Here is a 25,273-nt window from a genome sequence, read left to right on the forward strand (position 1 = left end):
TTGCAGCTGTGATACACATGATTGAAGCACTATAATACCCTGGATTGCAGCACTGTAATACCCTGGATTGCAGTACTGTGATACCCATGATTAGAGCACTGTAATACCCTGGATTTCAGCTGTGATACCCATGATTTGAGCACTGTAATACCCTGGATTTCAGCACTGTGATACCCATGATAAGAGCATTCTGATACCTAAATTGCAGCACTGCGATACCCTGGATTGGAGCAATGTGATGATACCCATGATTAGGGCACTGTAATACTGTAATACCCTGGATTGCAGCACTGTGATACCCATGATACTCATGATTGGAGCACTGCGATACCCTGGATTGGAGCAGTGTGATGATACCCATGATGAGAGCACTGTGATACCTAAATTGCAACACTGTGATACCCATGATTGGAGTACTGTGATACACAGAATTGGAACACTATGACACCCCACATTGGAGTAGAGGGATGACAAGGGATGGAGTACTTTGATGCCCAGGGATTGTGTATTGTTCATGAAGGGCATCATTCAGGCTTGTTTTGGAACTACAGTATCTATGAAACCCTATACTGAATTGTATGTACTGTATGTGAAGCATCCAAACCACACTGGGTGATTTGGACAAAGCACTGCATTTTTAGGTAAACAACAATATCAGGACCCTGCACCTACAAATGACTGTCCAACCGCTTAGAAGTGCAGGGCCCTTCCTTGGTACCAATATGCACTGACAACCCATAACTGTTCTGGCTTACTGGAGCTTTTACAAAAACCATCACCAGTATACACATGGCCTGCAGTGAATTAGAAGTTATAGGTCCCTTATAAATTATATACATTTTCATGACATAAAACAATGTTCCATTTGTGCCTGTTAAAAGGTATATTTGTTACTTGGGCCCTTATTCTGATCGGTGCGGATATTCCCGAATTCTTTCGGTGCGGGCCGCACGCATCGCTGTGCGGCAGCATGCGGCCATCATCCGTAGAAACGCCCACGTGTCCTCCGCATTCGGACGGACTCACTCTGTAAGAACAGGGCGTGTGTACGGACGACATATAAACCATGCGTGTGCGGGGGAAACACTCCGATTCTGCACGGTCTGACCGCGTATGCACGGCCTTCCCGCGTCAGAACGGACGCGAACCGGCCACTACGCACAGATGCGGTGTACTTCCGCATACAACAAGACTACTGTTATCAGAGTTCCCACATAGATCACATGACACACTTATGCAATTAGCAAACCACTTTGAGAACAGATTGTTGCTCCTGGTCATCTGTTATTTAGCTAATTGATCCTTAAACACTTACAAGCACTATACATTAACCCTAACATTCCCTATGGGGATAAAAATGTTATCTACCCTTTTGCTGTGTACATATCTAAACATCCACATGTTTGTGTGTTAAATGCTTTTTATACTTTTAATGTTAAAGACTAAAATAACACACAGACTTCTTAAACAAGTGCAAACTTTTATTCAAAAACATAACAAAAGGACCACTATCACTGGTCCAGCAGCAGGACACAGAGGTCCTCCACATGGGCCGTCATCCGCCTCAGGTCCTCTCTCAAGCTCATGAGAGCCCCTCTCACTCCCTGGGGTGGCTCCTGGTAATCTGTGTGCATGAGAAAGGGGGTACAACATTAATTATGCTACTCACGTACACCTTGTACAGTCAATCCTAAGTACCTACACCACAGGTCTTCAACCTGTGGCCCTCCAGATGTTGTGGAACTACATGTCCCAGCATGCCCTGAGGTTTTTTGGCATGCTCTTATAGGAACAAATGTGGCAATGCATGTTGGAACATGTAGTTTCACAACATCTGGAGGGCCAAAGGTTGAAGACCCATGACCTACACCATGCGAAATCATACATACCAAAAAAACCTTATCCACTCTTGTATGTTATGTCATCAAATATATGATCATGATGCTGCCACCACACCCACACACTTGTGTGACATATACATTTCACAATCTATATATCAAAAACACAACCACACTTGAGGATCACTCACACTTGTCCTGGCCAAAGACTCCTCACTCAACTCAAAACATACACCCACTACAACATGCCACATTGACCCATACATATATACCTGCATGTTACTGCTTAATAGCTAAACTGCATGATAGATAGATAGATAGATAGATAGATAGATAGATAGATAGATAGATAGATAGATAGATAGATAGAATAGATACCACAGGAAAATGCTCGGCTACTTCCTCTGCCCATTACTTCATGATTCCTTGTCACATTTGACACATAGGTGAAAGGGCAGAACTAATCCGCTTCCATACAACTAACAATTTCTAAGCTCAATCCATCATACATAATACCTTACAAAAATACATGACAACACGGGCACACTGGCTAGAGGGGGGCCCATGCAAACTGCCCACATGGGACTCCAGTATAAATCAGGCCTGCCCATATTCCATTGAAGTGTTTTTGTTGCTTCTATACAAAGAGCATCCATAAATTAACACTCATCACCTACATGAGCATCCAGATTGCACGTTTGCAGCATGGGCCTATAAGACCAAAGTGTGTCTGTTGTTTTCCATTTTTTGGGACTACTCTTTACTATATTATAGGAAAATTGAATCAGCTGTGCGACATAACAACCTGTACCTAACTCACTAATGAAGCATTATGTCTACTTACCCCTGGCAGGCAGCTCGACCAGGTCGTCCTCCTCCACATTGGGAGGTGGTGGAACATCCTCCAGGGGTAGGGGCACCTCCTCCTCCTCCACTTCCACCTCCTGCCCGACCTCCTGTGCCTCCTCTGTATCCTCCTCTGTCACATAACTCTGGGCCTGTGACTCCTCGTCAATGGCCACCTCTTGTCTGGGCTCCTCAATGGCCATCTCCTCATTGGCCACCTCCTCTGTGGCCTCCGCACTGGCCACCTCCTGGGCCTCCTGACGGGCCTGTCTTGCTCTCTCCCGTGCTGTGGGTTAAACATACAAAATGGGTGAGTGTCATTTCACATTGAAATTACTCTAACAAGTACATCTCATAACCACATTATATATGTGTTATATATCACACATATAGTATATGGCTTTTCTATGTCATAAACACCCAATTGACCTCATGTAATATTAATATTAAATAATGTGAAAATGCAAACACTCAATGGCCTAGATGCACTTGCCTTCAAAAGTGATACAATGTAGAGTGATAAACACGCAGCCAATCAGATCCTTCCTGTCATGTCACAGACTGTAGTTGTAAAAGGGCAGGTAGGAGCTGATTGGCTGGCTGTTTGTTACTCTCCATTTTAACACTTTTGAAGCAGACCGAATCCTGGCCACTGTCATTTATATGTATTTGGCGAAAATACTTACAGCGTTGCAGACGCCGCCTCAGAGCCTGCAGACGCTCCGGCTCCCGCCTCCGCAGGTCGGACCATCGCCTCTCCAGTTGGGCGATGGTCCTCCGCACATGAGTGCGGGCGAATATGCGGCACCGGGCCGCAACATATGCCCGGCGCTTGTCTCTGTTGCTTATGAAGGGGCCTGCCTGCCCCAGTCTGCGCTCCATAACTCCCACCAGCGCCAGTAGCTCCGCAGTGGAGAACGGTTCTGCACGCTGGTAGGAAGCCATTTTAGCAATGGCACATGAAAATACATCCTGTCCTGTGATTGGTTGGTAACTTCACTATTTGGTATAAACTTTATTATCCATATTGACATGGACGTTGTGTATGCGCCCAAACATCTGCGATAACATCGCACCGCCAAGCAACGCGTGCTATAGGTTGCCATCGCTTAGCTGTACTTCGCATTACTTACTGTATGCATTTATGTGTATGTGTACATTTATGAAAAAAAACACATACACATACTAGCACTTGCCCATTACATTGGACACCTGCCTGCCTGCCTGCCTGCCTGCCTGCCTCCTACTGCTTATATATTTTTAACTAACCACCCAAAATCTACATATATATATGTGATCATCCCAAAAACATCATAACCACAAATAGTCACATCCACATCCCACACATACATGGTGTTAAAAAAAAGAAATTCAATGTACTCACCAGACTTGGATGATAAGCTCAACTAAAAAAAGGAATACATAACATATGATTTGAAATCTATGGACAATACGTGCAATATTGGCCTTAAACCAATACACCTCAAACACAATACGTAGTGCTAGTGCTATTGCCATTAAGAGGCCATGCTGCCTAATGTTTAAATGGGAGGACACAAAATTGAAGTCATTGTCTACCTTGATGGGGATAATCGATCAAATACATGTTTGGTCTGGACAACATTCAGAAATGTACCTGAAGTATCTCAGGGCCACAGAGTCCCGCAGCTGGTATCCGCGTCGGCTTTCCGGGGAGCGGGATGGGCGCATGGGCGGGTCTTGCGGCTCAGATGGAACCTCCCACTCATCAAAGGGTATCTCACGCCGCACAGCTATGTGTGGAAAAAAACACACAGGCCCACAATCCTCGACACCATTTCAGGCGCATACTGTAAGTCACCACCAGTGTGGTGGAGCACTCTAAATCGACCCTTCAACAGGCCAATTGAGCGCTCCACCACTTGCCTGGTGGCAACATGCGCCCTATTGAATGCCTCCTGTGGACCTGGTTGTGGGGAGCTGTACGGCGTAAGTAGCCAGGGCGTACATGGGTAACCGGAGTCACCCAGAACCCACGCATCACGGCCTTCAAGCTCTTGGAGTCTTTGCCATATCCCGGTTTGTCGGATAACATGCGAGTCATGGGCACTTCCAGGAAACTTCGAGTTGAAGGAGAGAATTTCCATGGATGGGCCACATACCACCATCACGTTCAGTGAGTGGAACAATTTTCGGTTCCTATAGATCTTCTCACTTCGAGATGGAGGCACAAATGGTACATGGGTGCCATCCACAGCCCCTATCACATTAGGGAAGCCAGCAATTTGATGGAATGCCTGCTGGCTTCCGTGAAGGGTTTCTTGGGCAAAAGACATGGCCACGAAGTGCCCCTTGCGCCTATACATGGCTGACATCACACGCCTCAGGATTCGGCAGAAAGCCGGCTGAGATATTCCAGCAAGTACTGCCACTACTTGTTGGAAAGATCCTGAGGCGCAGAAATGCAACACCGCCAGCAGCTGTGTGTGAGGCGGAATTGCTGTCGTGATCCCATGAAGAGGTTCTAGATCACTCTCAATTAAAGAGAGTATATCTAGAATAACATGTGGGGGTAACCTGTACCTAGTAAGTACCTCATCATCGGGCATCCCAAAGAGTGTCACACGTGTGCGGAAGATTCTAGCACGTCCTGGCCTCCTTGGGCGACGAGTGGGGTGAGCCGCAAGTGACCTTAGCCGGTGTGCCATGTAGCGCATGACCCCTTCAGCTAGCTACAAAAAAAGGTTACAAAATAAGGATACACCTATGGCAAGATTGGTGATACTTCTAAATTGGACACATTTAATGCAACTATACGTACAATACAGGGGCGCCCAGTGTAGTCCCACAGATCCATAGTACTCTAGAAAGAAGATAGAATTATCTAACCACACCACACACCTTGTTAAAGACACATTTATTGTAAACATGTAACAACTAAACACAAAGTAAGTATTACAGGTGTGCTCACCTGCTCAATAACTAAATACAAACAAATCCCATAATGCTGGGACATGTAGTTCACCATTATATGGTGCCACACACGTTTAACATATGTCAGTTAAATGGTGGCCAGCTAACATGTTTCTGTAATGCTAACAAGACTGTGCTGTTCCAACAATCTGGAGCAGCAGAATGCTTACCTTATAACCTGGCCCAATACTGCTCTGGAGACAAATGCACCTAGCTGCTATGCACAATTTATAGGCCTAGCACATGTGTTGTGCATGACATCATTGATGAGTATTGCATGACTTCTGCCCCGGATTTGAACATGGATTGTGCAAATGCCTTTTTATGGTCATTCTCCACACAAACACAGTACTACTGAACATTTGACAGATAGCATTTAGGATTGCATAACGTTACATGTGTCCATGACAACAAATCTTTAAACAGGTCACCTACATATTAGTTAGATGTTTCTCCATGTTTTGTACAAGCGATTTACAGCTACTATGGGCGTGGCCTATGCGCCGCACACACACCACGGCGTACGCAGCCGTGCGTGACGCTGCCGCATGGAACGCAGCTTGTAGCTGATTAACGCCAATTACTCCAAACTTATTTAAAATTGCCCTACACAGGCAAAGAGTTGTTGCTAACATGGCTGGCTCAGAGTCAGAGGAAGAACAGGTGGTGCAGAACCTCTTGGCCCGCATGGAGGCCAACACCACCTATGTACCCCTCAACCCAGAGGACCCAGCTGGCCCATCAACATCAGGCCAATCAGCAGCTGGGCCATCCTCAGCAGAATCATTGGGAACACAGCAGGTGGCTTCCCAACAGAGTAGCCAGCCCAGCACTTCAGGTACAGCAACCGGTGCCCGTGGCAGTGCCCGTGGCCGCAGTGGGGCAACACGGGAACCCACAACACGAAACATGGCATATGAACCGCGGGAGCTTGACATCCTGGTGACCCGGGCACGTGATTTAATTGAGTGTCCAGCGGTGAAGTTGACACACACAAGGAGATGGAAGATCTGGGAGGAGATAACGGCGGAGATTAATGCAGTGGCTCCACAAGTTCGTCAGACGGAGCACGTTAAGAAGAGGCAAGTACATGTGTGTAAAATTTGAGTAGGACAAGTCCAGTAATGTTTACATTCAATATTAGATGGAGTTGGGCAATGGGTGTTCACGTTGCTTGGAGGCACAGACATGTTGGCCATGACATTGAATTGATAGTTATTGGAGGGTGAATGTTTTTGTATCTGCTAAGGGTTGGTATGAAAAATGAATATAATGTAAGGTTGGTGTCAGTAGGCACATGTTGTATTATGTATCATATTGCAATGGGTGATACAGCAAACATGAGGAGTTACATGTATTAATATGTACACTTTGATTGCAGGTGGCACGACTTCAAAGGCAACCTCAAGAAGAAATTGACCGACCGGTGGCAACACAGCCAGACCTCTGGGGCTGGCCCCATGCCATCCAAGCTGGAGCTCACCCCCCTGGAAGAGATGGCCCAGTGCTGTATTGCAGTGGAGGAGGTCCGGGGGGTGAGCACTATAGACAGCGAGTCCCCAGCGGAAGTGATGGCTTCTACTCTTGAAGGTAATTATTTGCCAGCCCATAAGTAGATGTTCTACATTTTGCATGGAATGTGTGGTAATTGGAATTTTCTTGTTCAACAGCATCGCCACCGCTTGGTCAAGATTCTCTTGAGGAGGTTGTGGAGTCTGTGCCACCTGGCCCCAGTAGCAGGCCCGTGCAGCAGCAGCCGGTGGGATTGTCCACGGCTGAATTGTCCATGTGGGGCCGTGTGCTGGATAGTATTGTGCAGCAGGGAGAGTCGGCATTCGAGCGGGTGCGTAGGGCCGAGGAGGTGCTGCAGGGTTTGACCACCAGCCAGCAGATTATTGCTGAGAGCCTGCAGGCTATGAGTGCCAGCCAGCAAGCTATGGCTGCCAGCCAACAAGCTATTGCTGGTAGCCTGCAGGTGCTGGCTGATCAAGCCCTGCGGCAAAACGACCTCCTCCTCCGCCATAATGAACTTATGGTGGAGCTAGTTACCAGCAATAGGGCCCTAATGTCACCCGCTTCGGGTGCATTACCAACCTCATCACTCCCTGCTGCCAGAGGGGGAAGAAGATCCACCCCCTCACCAGCATGTGCTCCACATGAGCCACCATCAGCCTCTGGCCGTGGACGAGGCACAAGAGCTGCTGCACGTGGCAAGGAGCCTGCCAGGGCCAAACGTGCTCGCAAATGAACTTGTGTCCCCATTAATCTCCACCGTTATGTCTTCCCAAATCTTCCATTGAGCTGTGTGTGTCAGCAGCCTGTGTCCAAATCCGTGGCCAGGGTCACCACTTTTGCCCGCGGTTCAAATGTCATGTTTGGTTCCTCTGTTGCCCTGTTTCAGTGTGCTGTACTTGAAGTGTTGGTGCTGTACTTTTGTTGTGAAGCCACCTGATGTGTTCCCAATGATTCTGCTGTGGCTATTTATTCTTTATTATGTAATTTTTGTCCTGGTATGGTACCATTTGTTTTGTTATGTATTTTAAATTTTTGCCAAAGTTGTTTTAATAAATGTTATTTTGGCCCCACAAATGTCTGTATTAATTTATACATGCAGAAGTGCCATGTGTATTAGTATTAATATTATTAAGTTGTGTGCATTATTTGCTGTGTAAAAGTGTGTGACAAGTGCAGCATGTAATGTTCCCTTTAAGCTGCAATGCTTCCAATTGTAGCAGTGAGAAGCGTGTAATTAACAAGTAATGGGTAAAGTATGTGATTGTATTTGGTTCAGGTGACATTGGTTGAGGTGCGTCCGTCCTGATTAGGCGTTCCGATTGCATAGCGCATGACCGAGTGGTGTCCGCAAAGCAAGAGTAGCCTTTTGGACACCGCACATTTCTTCCCTTTTTGTTCGCGTGCATTCGGCGTGCTGTCCGAATGCACGCCTACCAAAATATGTGTACTCCCCCGTGTCCGCCCATGTTTCCGCCCAGTTTAGCCCACTTTGAAACTACGCCCCTGTGTCATTCTGCATGACGCCCATAACACACCCCTATTGCCCGAATGTATGCGGTGCACATTTCTGTACGGGATTAGTGAGAACAAGTACGGAGACCATGCGTGGCACATGCGCCTAGCGATCGCCACGCATGCGCAGACGGCTAAAAAACGCCATCCGAAAGAATTCGGAAAAGTCCGCACCGATCAGAATAAGGGCCTTGGTGACAACCAGCGTCCACAGTTGATTGGCTGAATGCGCCTCGATCCCTCTCACTGATACATTACTATTAGCATGACTGCTGTGGTCTATTCACATTATTTATAAAATATGTATATTTGCAGTACTGCAATGGTTCTGCAGCTGGAGAGCAAATTCTAATTATTATTTTTTTTAAAGGGGGAGACAACAGATGTTTCCACTTAATTGAACTCAATTAGTTATTTAATGTTGTGTTTGCATGTGCTTTTATATGTATTGTGTTTAATTATGCTGTCTAGACACAGACAGACCTTCTTCCACGTGCTCTTTATTCCCTCCAAACTATTATTCATACTACTAACCTTTTACAATGTTGTCTCCCCTTCATACATCACAGCCGTGTAAAGATATGTTGCCTTACTCTCCAACTCCAATGGGGTATATTCAATGCTGATCAGGCGAGCTATGACGGTGAACAGCTTGCCGTCATAGCTCACCCTCAGTATACAACTAGCCCCCTGCACTCGACGTTTGTAAAAAGCGAGGTGGAAATGGCATGTTTGCCCGTTAAAACGGTGAGGCTCGTGGCTATATGTGGCGGGCGCACTTGGCAAGGATTTCCCCAGAACATAGAATAGGGTGAGCGGCCGGCGCGGTGGTTAAATGGCAAGGATGGCTTGTGTTCGGCGATCCTTATCGAAAACAAGCCATCTTCACCATAAAAAAAACCCTTGCCGGCCGCATTGAATACACCCTAATGCCCTTCACCTCTCTTCCACACTTAGCGCCAGCTCCCCTTTCTGACTCCAGGTCTTCTCCAAGCTACCCGCCTTTGTCCCGCTTCCCCAGTGTACATTTTTTGCATTTAACCAACGTAAATGTAACAAAATGTATTCAGAAATATGCTCACAATCTCAACAGAGTGAAAACACTAGAGGGTTCCCAATCTTTTTTTAATCACGGCACCCTAGAGTATAAGATTTTTTTTCGCGGCACCCCTAGGCCAAATTTATTTTAATTAGATTGGATTTATATGCGATTCTTAGGGTCAGTTATGTGGAAAAGGGCAGGAATTGCTTCTGTTTGTACACATTTTATGATTGCACTGGTTTTGCTTATAAATAATAAACCATTAATAATTTTAGTTGGTCCTGGAATACCAACCCAGGGCACCCCTGCATGTGTCTCGATGCACCCCAGGGAGACACGGCGCAGTTTGGGAACCACTGCACTAGAGGTTTTTTTTTAATGAATTTTATTTTTTAACTCCTCTATATGCTTTGTTCTAGCATCAGCATCAGAGTCTATGCCAGGCTTTCCCAACCACGGTCCTCAAGGCACACCAACAGTGCAGGTTTTAGTGATATCCAGGCTTCAGCACAGGTGACTTTTTTAGTTCCTGAGTGATTCTGATTAAACCTGAAGTCTGGATATCACTAAAACCTGCACTGTTGGTGTGCCTTGAGGACCGTGGTTGGGAAAGCCTGGCATAGAAAGCCTGGTCTATGCTGTTTGATATCTGTAAAGCCCCGGTACACTACTGCAACGTCTCCCCTGGAGAAGTCACAGCTCATTCCCCTCCTGGGCGGCAGGATCGCATGCGACCCTTTTGCAAATGATATATCACATGCAATCGCATTCCCAGTGCAAACATGTCCGATCTCCGCCTCAGATCAGATGCCCATGGGACTGCACATCGGATCGAATCAGATGTGTGATATGGCCACTTTTTACGCAATTTCTTGGCCCCATCCCTCAGAATTGGTTGAAAAGTGGCAGATCGGACAAGTGTATGGCCAGCTTAGAACTGAACCTTTGTTCAACATTCTGGTGCACTCAAACTGATTAGAATTAGTGAGATGAAGCTTTGGTCACATAATAATATACATCATACCTCCCAACTAGTTGTTGTCATAAAGAAGGACAGTATAGGGTGTTTGATATTGTGGTTCGGGGTCATGGCCTTGTGTGGAATGCCACATTTCCATTTTCCATCACTGTGTTGGAATGCCCAGTGGGACTATGGGAGCTGCAGGCAAGGGCTTAACTCCCAGTGTCTGACCCTGACCCACCAGCTCGGTACTCACCCACAAAGAGCCTTATTCTGGTTGCTTTGCAACCGCCCTGCGTTCGCAGGAGGGCAGATGGTGGGGTTATGCGTATTTCTTCGCATGTGCATACGCAGGGTGCATGTACCCACGGCACCGGGTGCACACACCCAGGACAGGGGGCTGGGGGGCAGAGAGGGGCATGGAGCGACTGGCGGCCGCATTAGCATATGGGAAGGCCCTGCATTTCATGGGCGTTCCCATGCGAATGAAGCCATGACGCGAGTATGTGTTTGTGGGGGGAGCAGCTGACATCACCGGATGTCAGCTGCCGACCCATTTCCTTCCCAGCGTGCACACATATGTAAGTGACCATCGAAAGATGTGGAATGTTCCCCCTGCCCTGCAAATGGATGTTACTGTGTAACATCCATTCCCAAACCCCTGCGAGCGGTTATCCCTTGTGAATACAGGGCTCCATCCTTGCAGGGGCTGGCGATTCTATTGCCAGCCTCCGCTAGCGGCTGACTCTCGCCAGGGGCACGCACGCACGTGACGCTCGCGTGCGCCCCGTGGCTGCGGAGCTTTCTCTGCCGCCCCTCGCCGCCCCCCCCCCCCCCCCTATCCCTACTCGTCTCCCTGAAGTGGACCCAGGGACCCACAGCTGCGCCGTCCGGAAATTGGGACGTGTGTGCGTGCGTATGAGACGCACGCACGTCCCAGTCAGATGGAGCGCCTCTGCGCCGGCGATCGCCAGTGCAGGCATGCTGGCGATCCCTGGGCCAAGAACTAGAGGCACTCCACCTGTAGGTGGCACCAGGCGAATGGACTCGTAAGACTAAATTCTTCTCAGCCTTCCAAATAAACCGGATTAACCTCCAACATTTCTTTTCCCTTCTTTTAAGGAGGGAGGGCACCAAACTTTAACCTGACTCTGGGCAATCGGGATCAACTTAAGGCTCTGCCTGCAGGCATGCATCCAGTCAACCTCCCCTGTGAGTAGACGCTGTACTCATGCACACGGCATCTAATTAGGGCAATGAACAGTGCGCCTTCCAAATCTCCTGCCCATATATTTGAATAAAAGATAATTTTACTGGGGAAGACCAATAAGAGTGCAGGTAGAGAAAGCTGTCAACAGATCACAAGAGGCTTCGAAATATAAACATGTCGCACAACAAACGTTATAACAAAAATACAAGTGTATTCATAATAAAACTAGTTTGCCAACTAAGGGGAGAATCACCTGTGGCAAATTACGATGGGTATTTGTATGGGTGTGGTACAGGGTACCAACGTTGGGATCCCGGCTGCCCGGACTCAGACAGCATGGTGAGCGCAACAAAGCCCCTTGCGGGCTAGCTGTGCTTGCCACGGTGGCTAGCTGCGCTTGCCACGGTGGCTAGCTGCGCTTGCCACGATGGCTAGCTGTGCTTGCCACGGTGGCTAGCTGCGCTCGCCACCTATTCTATTCTCCCTCTAAGGAGAATAGCCGGTGGCCGTCGGGCACCCGTCTGTCGGAGTTTTGACAGTCGGGATCCCGACGTCGGGTAAAGGACTGTCGGGATCCCGACTATCGGGACCGCGTCCGGCACCCATTTGTATTGCTGGGGACTATACTGTTGTCCCCAAAAAAACGGCGTGAGCAGCTGCGTAACAGGGATTTTGTTGTATCTGTTTCACCCCACTTAATAAAGTTGCCATTCAAAATAAATACTGATCCAACCAGAGGTTTCCACCCCCTTCATTTATTTATTTTTTTGTATAGTTCCTGACTGTTACCTTTTGATCAAAGTGACTCTTTCCTGAAATGCTTTCCCCAGTTGGACTAATTTGGTTCTCTCTCCTGGTGGAAGTGACTAGTGTCTCTGAATGAGAAGACACTGTGCTTGGGAAAAGCTGAATACACCAGAGGGATGCTGTGTGCGCTTGAAACCTTTGAAGTATGCTGCAATTATTATTATTTATGCATAAGGCGCCAGACATATCCCATAGCGCAGTACAATTAGGCGATTTACCAATTATGACATTTACAATCTGGTACAGTACGAGTGGCACAGGAGAAAAGTAAGTCAATGGACCAATTGCAGTAATGTTATTTTCATTGAAAGTAATTATGCAAACCTGGGGTGAGTGCGACTTTCATTCATAATCTCAAAGCATTAGAAACAGATGAAAGTGTCTATATCTATATATGTTGTGCTGAATTTATTTTCCTTTCCCTTAAAAATGAAGACAGGGTGTAAAGCATGAGCATTACATGAAAAGGGCACAACTTCACAGCGCACTAAGGCCCGATTCAGACCGACTGCCTAGCGAGCAGGTAAACGCTGCACCGCCACTGCACGCCCCACCACCACCCAAATCCCCGTGCTACGATGAGTGGTTGTGTGCGCTTACATATCCGCTCTGATGCACCCACACAGAGGAGAAATCATTTGATTGATCCTCTCTTCGCAGATCTAAGTAAGCCTTGACTTTAATTTTATCCTGAATTGGGGGCGGGCGCTGGCATCATGTGACATCATCCACCTGCCCAAAGCTGACATGCCCAGCGTTTTTATGGATGCGCTCACCAGTTTTGTGGGCACGTCCATGGAATGCTTAACGGACTCCAGTGACCACCCCCTGCCTGTCACTCACAAGATAAGAGATTAGAGATAAATGGGGGTCTAACTTAAGCTCCGTACACACGGAGCAATATATTGCTCAGTGTCCCATTTTCATTAGTGGCCAGCATGCTCCTCCGACCAGTGACCATATCCCCAGCCATCGTATTCCCTGAACCCCTGCTGTCGGGGCAGCCCTGTGGAGGGAATTGGCAGCAAAAACTGGTGATACCCTGTAGAAGCCTATGGGCTTCTCTCTGCTGCGCTGAGTGAGGGATCCGTCACGGATTCCTCCCAGCATGCCCCGCGGCCGGGCCATCACTGCGCATGCCTGTATTCTTAGCAACCACTGAGTAAGTCTCTGGCTACGGCTAGTTTGCGATGACTGGTGCCCAGTGGGAAAATAGTTCCATGGTGATCCTGTAAAGAAGGATTTTGGACATTTTCGCTCTGCTGCAAAGTCTATGCTAGTCGTACACATCCGTTTGCACACTGAGGACATTCATTCGCAAGGTGGGAATTCACTCTAGCGGGGCGGTGTCGAACTGATCACTGGAGGCCTATACGGGTTTACTGCTGGTTATTTTATACTATTCTTTAGGTGTCTCCCAGTCTTTTGAATAATTTCGAATATAGTTATTATGGTGTTTAAAGTATTCACTACTTGGGGGGTAACTTTACTAAGATGGTTAGAAACCAATCAGAATCTTCTTATGTATTTAGAACATTCTAGAAGATAATAAATAGAATTTGATTGGTTGCTGTCGGCAACGTCCCATCTTCAATAGAAATCCCATCTTAGTAAATGTACCCCGGAGTTATATGGGATGCAGTTAGAATCCCGGTGGTCAAAATCCCGACGCCGAAATCCCGACATTTTCTCCCTCTATGGGTGTCCACGACAACCATAGAGGGAGAAAAAATTAGTGTGCCGAGCATAGCGAGTCACCAGGCCTGCTGCGTGGCGAGTGCAGCGAGCCCGCAAGGGGGGGCGATCCACGCCCCACCCCCTTGTCGGGATTCCGGCATTGGGATTTTGACCGCCGGAATTTCGTACCAATCCCAGTTATATATAGCCATATGTCTCCTTGTTCTAAGATCATGCTCCATACAATTCTCTGTCACAGATCCCTCCCAGCATGCCCCGTGGCCAAGCCGTCACTCTGCGCAGACCCTGAAGTTCAGCGTCGAAGCTGTATCGCAAAGGACAGCTCTTATTGGATGATCTTTCCTTTGCGTTAATAATCGCATATGTTAGAGCATATGCGATTATTAAGAATGCGGTATCCGGCGGGGGGCGATGTAGGGCGGTGGATGTTAGAACATCCCACCCCAAATCTGAATTTGTAACAAATAAAGAAAGGGTGGGTGGCTTTGAAACGTGTTGTCTCTTTGCTTTCTGGTGCAATCATCCTTTGTGCATATCCTGTCTCAGTATTTTCCTTTGTTTTAAGCTGGTTACCGCACTGTCTATCTTTACTTTTCCTGACCGTCTGGTTGGTTCCTGAGCATACTTTACGCTGGTTTGTGCCCCGCATATAGGTCTTTGGGTTAGGCCTTCAGCCTAGTTTTGTCCTGTTAACAGCCTATCGCTATGTTTGGAGTCTTGGAAACTGTCTGGCTTTGTACTAGGGAGTGCTGCTGCCCTACTTTATCTCCCCAGAATGCTTTTGTTTTTATATCCTTGTGGCAGCTGTCGTGCTGGATTCTGTACTGTAGACGCCATTACAGGAAACACTAGGTGTCACATCTTCTTCTCGTTGACCGCGTTTGTTTACTAACTCCTTCAGTGGTTCCTGCACCATTTGCTCATTCTCTCTACATCTGTTCTTCAGCCTCTATATGTAGGGAAAGAAGTGTGGCTTTATCTTGGTTCTCTTCCTACTTATCTAATCGCTCTGTCAGTATTCGCTTCTCTGATTCTACCTCCATCTCACTACCTCTGTCCGTTGGAGTACCACAAGGTTCAGTCTTAGGTCCTCTGCTTTTCTCAATCTATACCTCCTCACTTGGGAAACTAATCAACTTTTTTGGATTTCAGTATCACCTGTATGCTGATGATACTCAAATCTATGTATCCTCCCAGGAATTGTCATCATCAGTATTGCTCCGTATCTCTGAATGTCTATCTGCCATTTCCTCTTGGAAGTCATCTCGCCACCTCAAAATCAACATTTCCAAAACAGAATTAATTATATTCCCACCAGCCAAGAGTAGTTACCAACCTGATATCTCTATCGCTGCTGAGAACACCACAATTAATCCTACTCCACAAGCTCGCTGCCTAGGGGTCATCCTCGACTCTGAACTGTCCTTCATTCCTCACATTCAATCTGTCTCTAAATCTTGTTACATCCATGTAAAAAACATATCCAAAATTTGCAAAAACTCTAATGCTTGCACTCATTATATCACGCATTGATTATTGCAATGGCCTCCTTACTGGCCTTCCTAAGAAAAGACTCTCACCACTACAATCCATTTTGAATGCAGCTGCGAGGCTGATCTTCCTGGCTAGACGTTCGTCGTCTGCTGATCCGCTCTGCCAGTCCCTCCATTGGTTGGCTGTAAATTACCGCATTCAATATAAAATACTTCTACTTACATATAAAGCCATCACTCTGACTACACCAACTTATATCTCTTTGCTTATCTCAAAATATATCCCCACCCGACCTCTCCGCTCTGCACAAGATCTGCATCTCTCATTCACACTCATTACTCACTCCCACTTACACATGCAGGATTTTTGTTGGGCAGAGAAAATCAATGGATGACGGGACAGCAGTGGGCCCCTTAGTCCTCAGGGGCCCTGGTGCATTGCACCTGCTGCACCAATGGTAGTTCTGCCTCTGGGCAGCACCCACCTTATGGAATGCCCTTCCACGCACATTAAGACTCTCCTCTAGCCCCCAAAATTTTAAGTTTTCCCTGAAAACTCACCTCTTCAGGCAAGCTTATCATATTCAAGACCCCCACACAACCTCCAGTAGCATTCATATCTAATTGCACCCCACCAGGACGTCTAGTAATCTAGATAAATAAATTATCACTGACATCTATCCTGTCCTGGTGGCCCTGCATAATTATACTTGGCCAACACTTTCCACTCTTCATGGACCGAAGACTTGGAGTGTCCCAGATGTGATTTGCAGCTAGTGGAGTGGAGGTTGGGCCATTGTAACTACTAATGCACATACCATTTATTTATTATATGTACACTAAATGCCCTAATTTCTCCACTGCATGCCGTACCGCCACTACCAAGTTCCACCACTTGCAGCATTCTCTTTTTGTCCCGTTCCTAGATGTGATGTGACTTAATGTTTGGCATTATCTTACCGCGTGGTTCCATTTCCTGGAATATATATAGTTACATAGTAGGTAAGGCTGAAAAAAGACTTGCGTTCATCTAGTTCAACCTGGAAAAGATATCCATTGCTGATTTGGTAGGTTCTGATATTTTACAGACAAATTATATTTCTTATTTGTACCCATGGATGTTTTTCTCCAGTAAATGTTTGTCCAACTTTGCCTTGAACGCATTTAATGAGCCAGCCGTTACCACCTCTCTGGGAAGAGAGTTCCAGAGTTTGACTGTTCTGAACGTAAAGAAATTCTTTCTACTAGCTGAATGAAATCTTTTTTTCTTCTAATCTATACTCATGCCCTCGTATCCTAGATTCCTTTCTAGTAGAAAAGAGGGTGTGTGACAGTTCCTTATATTGGCCCTTGATATACTTGTACATGTTGAGCATGTCCCCCCTTAAACGTCTCTTTTCTAATGTAAATAGTCCCAAATTGCTTAATCTCTCCCCGTAGCTTAACTTCTCCATTCCCCTAATAGGCTTTGTTGCTCGCCTTTGGACTTTTTCTAATTTTATGATATCCTTTTTATAGTGTGGGGCCCAGAACTGCACTCCGTACTCGAGGTGAGGTCTCACCAATGCTTTATACAGTGGCATAATTACCCTTGAGTCCCTAGTTTCCATTCCCCTCTTAATATGTTCTGGATAGTTACTATACAGACTGGCCTTGCCACCTACTCCTGTTCCACCTTCCCGAAGTTGTGGATGCTGATCTCAAAGTTACCCATTCGGCTAGTTTACAAGACTTACCATAGCCTTATATACTGCAGTCTCCTGTTGTCATATTTGTGTGGTGGGTTGAAGCATACTCTACTTGGAAATTATTGAGTACCCTTCAGCTTTCCTGTATCAGGAATTCTCTAGATCAAGTATTCTTCCTATTCTGGATTATTGGGACTATTCCATTTTGCATGGACTGTCCAATCTGTATGCTATGTTGATGGGCCTGTTGTCTGGCGTCTTTTACTCCTATTTTATAGCCACTTAATACAGTGGGGAGCGAAAGTTTGGGCACCCCAGGCAAAAATTCATTTTAATGTGCAAAGAGAAGCCAAGGAATGATGGAAAAATCTCCAAAAGGCATCAAATTACAGATTAGACATTCTTATAACATGTCAAAAAAAGTTTGATTTTATTTCCATCATTTACACTTTCAAAATAACAGAAATCAAAAAATGGCATCTCAGCTGCAATGACAGCTGAGAAATTTTGCTTGGGTACACCTGCGTTTTTTTCTGGCACGTCTGCATTGTCACTAAACGTCCGGTTTCCAACCCCCACCCTCTGCCTCTTTCTGACACGCTTTGCCTTTCCCTATCACCCACTGCCGTGTTGCATATTGAGGAGTTGGCGTGGTGGTGGGGGGCCAAAAAGACCCATAAAGACTAGAAGATCTTGATATGTATAGTTTGGAGCTGAGAAGGGAAAGGAGGGACATTTTAAATATATCACGGGTTTTAACAAGGTACAAGAGGGAGTTGTTCTTCACAGGAAGATAAGTAAAATACCATGAAGAGATGTGCTGAAACTGGAGGGTGTGAGGTACTGTACACAAAGGTAATGTGGGGAAAATGACTTCATAGAAAGGGTAGTGATAAATGGAATAACCACTCATCAAAGGTGGTAGAGGCTTGGACAGTAGAGAAATGTAAAGATGCTTGGGAAAGGCCTAAGGATGTCCTTACAAAAAACAAAGGATCAAACGGAATGTGGTTGACAGTGTCTAGGTTAACAGTCAACAGTGATAAGGTCCCCACATGAAATAGGTCGACATACTAAAAAGGTTGACACACGCAAAAGGTTGATATGATATGATTTTTTTTTAACACAATGTGTTCATACTTTATCATCTCAGTGGGCATAGAGCAGGGTTGCCGACCCTCCCGGAATTCCCGGGAGTCTCCCGAAAATCGGGTCCTCCTCCCGGCCCCCCGGAAGGGTGGGCAACCCTCCCGGAATCTGGGGGACCCCCCTGAGCCCCCCGAATCGCGGCATGTAAATGCCGCAACCGCGGGTCTCAGAGGAGGGGGCGGGGCTAAAATGGCACAATCGCGTCATTTAGCCCCGCCCCCTCCATAGAGATCAGTCATTTTTCCTGTTTCCCGTAATGGGGGTGGGGCTTAATGACATCACAGTCAAGCCCCCCCCCCCTCCCCCCGGGCGGGTAAGGAAAGTCTCCTCTCCGGGCTTCTCCCGGAGAGGAGCATTTATAAGTCGGCAACCCTGGCATAGCGGGAGAATAAAATATTGTGCTGAATGCAGGGAGGCACCGTGCCTAAAGTATGGCAAGCGGGTACAGTACATGTAATGGTGATGTCGACCTAGACACAAAAAATATCATGAAAAAGGTTTGTTTATCTGGCCAGAGGATGACATTTCTTATTAAAGAAAAGATTTTGGCAAGGGACATAGTGTTTGGTCATGGCTAGTACAGAATATGAAGGTGGCATACATTTGACTTGATCAGAGCGCTAATTTGTCAGACGGTTAATTATTAATAAAGCCTAAAATAATGTTTTCGAAGTGCAACAAGTCAAACTATACCTCCCCTGCCCCTCAACAAATTCACACATACGTACAGACACACACACACACACACACGCGCGAGTGCATGTGATTTCATCATAGTATCACAGTTGTTTGCCCTCAAGTCACACGGTGCCATCACCCTTGTGTAACGAAAAACAACATACAGATGTAGCTGCGCTAATCTCGACAATCGCCACCTGTGACTCCCATGGCTTTTGGCGCAATCCCATCATCATGTGTGTGCATACCTCCCAAATGTTCCGCTTTTCGCACGACTGGCCATTCCCGCATGCCGCCCGTGGCTGGCAGTTCCAGCGGTAGGGGAGAGGGTAGTTGGGAGTCCCCCTGTCACCCGTGAATACATGCTGTGCACAGCGTCTATTCCTGCAGCCGGAGGAGCTAGGTGCATGGCCTGCAGCTCACAGAGCCACTGGCCATGCCCCCACAGCGGCAAAAATGGAGACGTGGCCTCTCAGGAGTGTAGCAAGTATAAGCCATGTCCCCTTACTGCTAGGTCTAAAATTCCTGCTTCCCATTCATTGAATGTTAGGAGGTTTGTGTGTGTGTCTAATTCACTCCTGTGGTTCATAGAAATGCACTGAGCGGCAATATCGCAGCGTGGTGATTCTGCGCTGCGGGTGTGAATTTGGCACACCAAAGGTGCAGGAGTGGTGGCTGCGACAATGATGAGCGTGGCTACACTTGTACAGGTTCAGGTGGTCATCAAACCTGGCGAGATTCAGCAAGCTAAAAATGCGGTAAAAACCCCGTTTTCGGCGAGTGATTTTCTCCTGCATGCACCACTTCTGAGTGCAGGGAGGAGGAACCGGAGCCTTACAGCTGTGTAAGGGTTCCGGCAGGGAGGGGGGGGACCCGGGCATCGCTTTTGCGTTAATAATAGCATATGTTAGTGCATATGCGATTATTAACTATGCGAATGCCGGCGATGTGCACCGGGGATTATTGCTGAATCTCGCCCCAGGTGTGAAAGCAAAATACAATTTTACCAGCTATAAACTTTTATTTTTGTTTTATATAGTTCCTAGGAGTGCTTTGAACTCCTTTAACTAGTGCTATGGTGATAGTCTAGAACTCTAGATATAATTACTGAGTAGGAAGTTATATTTTTATTTATCAATACTAATATTAATGTATGGCTGGCAGAGCCGCGCATGCGCCGCACTGCACTCACGGTCCCGTCCCGCGGGAGCGCGCACGTCAGAGCAGGAGACCCCAAAGTCTTGAAGTGGCTGCGGCGCATGCGTCTTGCTAGTCTCGCGTCGCCAGCAATCACTGGTGACGCGAGACTTGCCGCCGCCGGCGCATGCGCGCTGCTGAATGGTGAGTCCCCCTCCTTCTCCTCCCCCCCCTCCCCCGAAAGGTGCCGGTACTGAGTACCGTTGAGCACCGGCAGAGAATAAGCGCCGTGTGTATGTTACATCCGGTGCACCTATGCTCTTGTGGCTGGGAACCGATCTGAACGGTGGGTGATGGGGTAGCATGGTGCTACTGACTAGTGAGGAAGTCTGAAGTTTGCATCTGACACTTTTTTTTTTTTTTTTTTGCAAGGTAGGAATGGAGAATGCTGCTGCTGCAGTACGTGCAGGGTGTCAGGGGCCTGGCTATATGCTGTCCCAGCTGCAGTGCTTGGCCTCCTCTGATGGATTGGCAGATATTTAACATTGAGTGTGACCTGCCCTGAGTAGCAGAGTAGGCCATGCTTAAAGGGCAAGTGGCCAATGGCCAGAGAATGGCATATTGCATGCATGCATTAGCAGCATTGCATATCATGCCCGTAGTCTGTAGACTCTTGCGTTGGTGCGCTGTGCTGCACTGTGACCATTGGCCACTCCGGCAGGGTGGACCAGACCACTGCGATGCAATGGATGGGTGCAATAATGTGCATGGCGTTACTGGTTTGTGGAGACTTGCCTAGCAGAATGTTACCGCCTGATGGGCACTGTGGCACTTATTACTGTTCTAGATTTGTAGTTCTTACTTTTGAACCCTTAAGCAGTGCGTGATTGAAGTTGGTATACTGTGTCTAGATTTGTGACACTTGCAGATACGGTTGACACCTTTTGTTTGTATAAATGGGAAGGAATATGGATATTGGACAGACATTGCTGTCCGCAAAGCAATGTAGACATTGTGGGTTAGTTAGAAAAAAAAATGGTGGCATGCATGACAGTGAGTAATGAACAGTGTTTTGTTATTGCCCATTCTGATGCTTTGTCATCAATGCTTGGTCACTGTAGTATTTATTACCATGGTTTTTTTTTCCTTCTGATTCCTAATATGTTCTTTGTGTATGTATAAAGTTGTGTAAAGATCGCTGCTAGATTTTAGCCTTGAAGTACTGAACCGTCTTTGTTTGTGTTTTATTTTTTGGGGGGCTCCCAAAAGCTGCTAATCTTGATGTTTGATGACCTCTATTGTCGATACTCATGCTTGTTTGATCTTGGACTAATCAAACAGTTTAGATTAAAAAAAACAAAACAAGAGAAATAGTGTCTAACAATAATTTACTTAAATGCTTTATTCCTGCAAGCTGTAGAAAGGGAAATCTAGGCCGGTACAAATGCCGGTCTTGAGTTTGGGTTTCACATTATTGTTTGTATTCATCTATGTAGTAGTAATGTTTTAATTGATCACTTATTATTATCATATATTTTTTTTTCTTTATGCCCAGGTGTCATGGATGAACTCCACAGCTTGGACCCAAGACGGCAAGAACTGCTAGAGGCAAGATTCACTGGAGGAGTCAGTGGCAGCACTGGAAGTACTGGGAGCTGCAGTGTCGGGGCTAAAGTGAGTGGAAATGGATCATAGAGAATCGATACACTGAGCTTTCATAAATATTCTCATAGAAAACATGGCTGCCTTCACAGACATACTTGACGTATTTGACGTTAAAGAGCTGCTAAGTTCAATTATCAACAGTTCCAACCGAGGGTTAGCGGTTTGTCTAAAGATGCCCATTCACAAGCGGTTTCATGAGATTTGTAAGATCAATCGCAGGAAAAGGGTCCAAATCGCTTGTGATTAACAGCAGGTCGGATGTGATGCGTGGTCCCGTGTGAATTGCGCCATATCCTGCGTGTCTCAATATCTGCAGAAGCGACTTGTTGGATCGCATCCGATCCGGGCAGGCTTTGCGGGATCACATGCGATATATCCTGTGCGAAAGGACCACATACGATATATCGCATGCGATCCTACCATCTGGGAAGGCGACTCAAGGGGGGATCACGGGTGACTTCTCCCCTCGGAGAAGTCGTCCTAACGTATGCCCAGCTTTTTACTTCAGCTATAAATTTAGTTTGCACTGGAAAATGCAGTGATCCAGTGGCTGCTGCTCTAGAGTAGACAAATGGATGACGTGTGGTATTACTAGTCGTACAGACCTTCATTATTGCACTGATCTAGTTTTTGCTTTGATTTCTTTGTGTGTCTACATCCGGCGCCTTTGGTTGTGGCTTGTGCAAAACGTTGTGTGTGACCTGTTACTTGTGCCCAAATGGTGAAAGTGAATGTCGCTCGGTCGTTTTTGATGGCAGATTAAGTTTACAAAAACAATTTAAGTCGGGATTCAGACTGTCATTTCTTCGGCGTCGGAATCCCAACCATCGGGAGCCTGAAGGGGGTGAGTGCATTCAAGCCCCTTGAGGGAAAATAACCTGTGTAAGTCAGGATTCCGCCTGTCGGGCTCCTGACAGCCGGGGTTCTGATGTCGGATAAACAACCGTTGTAAACCCGACTGTCGGTGAGTCACCCAGCACCCTATTATATACCAAGCATTTTGAACAACTTCAGAAAATATTTCCTTAGTCCATTTGCCCACACCGTGATTAATGAGTGTTTTATTGATATAATAGACAGTCAGAATGACCAGATTATCCCATTTCTGAGCAATTGTTTCAATTTCATTGTATTAGATCACAAAGGTAACAACACGTCTGTGGTCTCGTCATAGAGGATTATATTGGATTTAAGGAATTCTTGTGGTGAACCGAAATGGCCAGAATAGCGTCACAGTGGAATTTGTCCAGCGAGGCCAATCACATTTAGTTTTACACTCCATTAGAGATTTGCAGCATTACAACTACAAATATGTGTTGCCAGAATTTAGAATGTAATCGAATATGTAGTGAACTAATGGGGCCTACACATGTAGAGATTTAGGGGCATTTTCTAAGTGATCTCACTAGATGGCTTAGGCAATGCCCCTACATCGCACCTTTTGTAGGGGCCATAGCGGTGCTGGATATTAATCCATCAGGGCCAGTGTTCTCACCGGAGAATACTGTCCCTGACAGATCGCTCAGCACAGCGCTGACACATCACTGGGTGCCGAGGGATCTTGCTGAGCGATCTAACATTGCTCAGAACGCTAAGCAAATCTCTACGTGTGTAGGCCCCTTTTTAGAAGTCATTTTTTTAAGCACAGGATGGATGTATAGCTCTAAGTTTAACCCCACCTCATGTTATTTCGCACATGGCAATTGGATGGGTTAGACCAGGGGTGGCCAAACCTGTCCTCAAGATCTACCAACGGTGCATTTCCAGGCCACCTGTGGATCTATAGTAGGAATGAATGCAGCAGGTTTGAAAATGTGACAGTTAGTATTGACTACAGCTGTGCACCAGCTAGGTGATCATGAAAACATGGACAGTTGGTAGATCTCGAGGACCCGTTTGGCCACCCCTGGGTTAGACACATCCTTGTTAGAGGAGGAAACCTAACCTGGAGAACTGTGTGATACAGATTGTTGTACAGATGTGTTCTCATGCGCTATTGCTGCCATCATGCCAAACGTCTCTGTTCTCCACTTCCCGTGTGAATTGACTTGTGCCAAGTGCCTTTTTTCCTTGAATGTCCATCTTAATTGCAATGCAATGTGGCAAAACTGCGTCACCAGACCACACGGATCAAACTGATATGCAAGACGTGTGCATCCGAGTCTGTATATGAAAAGTGACGACGCAGTGGGTGCAACTTTAATTTCAGGCCAATTTCTGTTGTGCTTCCTGTACAGGTTGGTACTCAGTCGTACATAGATATACACGGGCACATATCTCATTAGTCCATGCAATCTCCTGAAGCGATTTTGTTGCATTCGATTTTGCCTAAAGCCCCGTACCCACTAGATGGCCCGCACAGTGGCCGATATTGTTCACTATATCGTCTGCGGGTGATCGAATTGCGCATACACTCTGAATGATATCGGTAGAACAATATCGTTCAGTGACAACCCTAAGACCCACTAAGGATGCAGGTCATTGGTTATGTAGCCATAATTGACTTGCATGTTCAACAGACGGGGGTGCTATCGATGCTCAGGAGCGCACTTCATCTATGGTATTTAGTGTATACACTACACATCGTTTTTAAAAAGATATCGCTCAGAAGGGCCGTGTCGTGTAATAGTGTGTACACACGGTACTATTTGCCTTCCGATGTTGACGATATCGGAATCGGATGCAGATCGCAAGGGTATTTAACTTTGGTAAATATAACTAATACAACCGAATAATAAAGAAAATAATTCAAGATGGATTCAGGGGTTAAATCATATATTTTGGTGTTTATAGTTTTTGTAGATCTTAAATAGATGAAAATCCATCGGCCGTTTCTGATCGAACAGATCCGACGTATAAAAAAAAAAAAAGGCAGATCTGACCGCCTTCAATGCTGTTGGTAACTGCAGTACTGAATACCCCCCTAAAGCTGGGTGCATACTACATGATTAACTCCACGACTTCCTGGCTAAATGATATAGTGCGTACACACTAGAATTTATGTGTACGCACTATTTGTAATAATAGTGCTCATTCCAATCACTATTTGTAATAATAGTGCTCATTCCAATTACCCACGACT

General features: G+C 46.4%; 2 protein-coding genes across 8 annotated transcripts in view; one reads left to right on the forward strand and one right to left on the reverse strand.

Annotated features, from left to right (window-relative positions):
• The window catches only part of TLK1 (tousled like kinase 1), a 309,486-nt gene that overhangs the window by 231,094 nt on the left and 53,119 nt on the right, over positions 1-25,273 (forward strand). For 3 of the 7 annotated variants that reach the window (XM_083154832.1, XM_083154831.1, XM_083154834.1), the window contains one exon: positions 22,082-22,200. In XM_083154832.1, coding sequence (XP_083010958.1) covers positions 22,087-22,200 — 114 coding nt within the window. In that variant the 5' untranslated portion in view covers positions 22,082-22,086. The other 4 variants (XM_083154827.1, XM_083154828.1, XM_083154829.1 and 1 more) reach the window with 3 other exon arrangements.
• LOC146019692 (uncharacterized) lies at positions 1,480-3,130 on the reverse strand. The gene is made up of 2 exons (XM_083152171.1): positions 2,683-3,130; positions 1,480-1,624 (listed from the first exon to the last, which is right to left on the reverse strand). The coding sequence occupies exons 1-2, from the start codon at positions 2,885-2,887 to the stop codon at positions 1,512-1,514; spliced, it is 318 nt and encodes a 105-aa protein (XP_083008297.1). The 5' UTR covers positions 2,888-3,130; the 3' UTR covers positions 1,480-1,511.

The sequence above is a fragment of the Crinia signifera genome, chromosome 7, assembly GCF_055691185.1.
Source record: "Crinia signifera chromosome 7, ASM5569118v1, whole genome shotgun sequence".
Taxonomy (NCBI): Eukaryota; Metazoa; Chordata; class Amphibia; order Anura; family Myobatrachidae; genus Crinia; species Crinia signifera.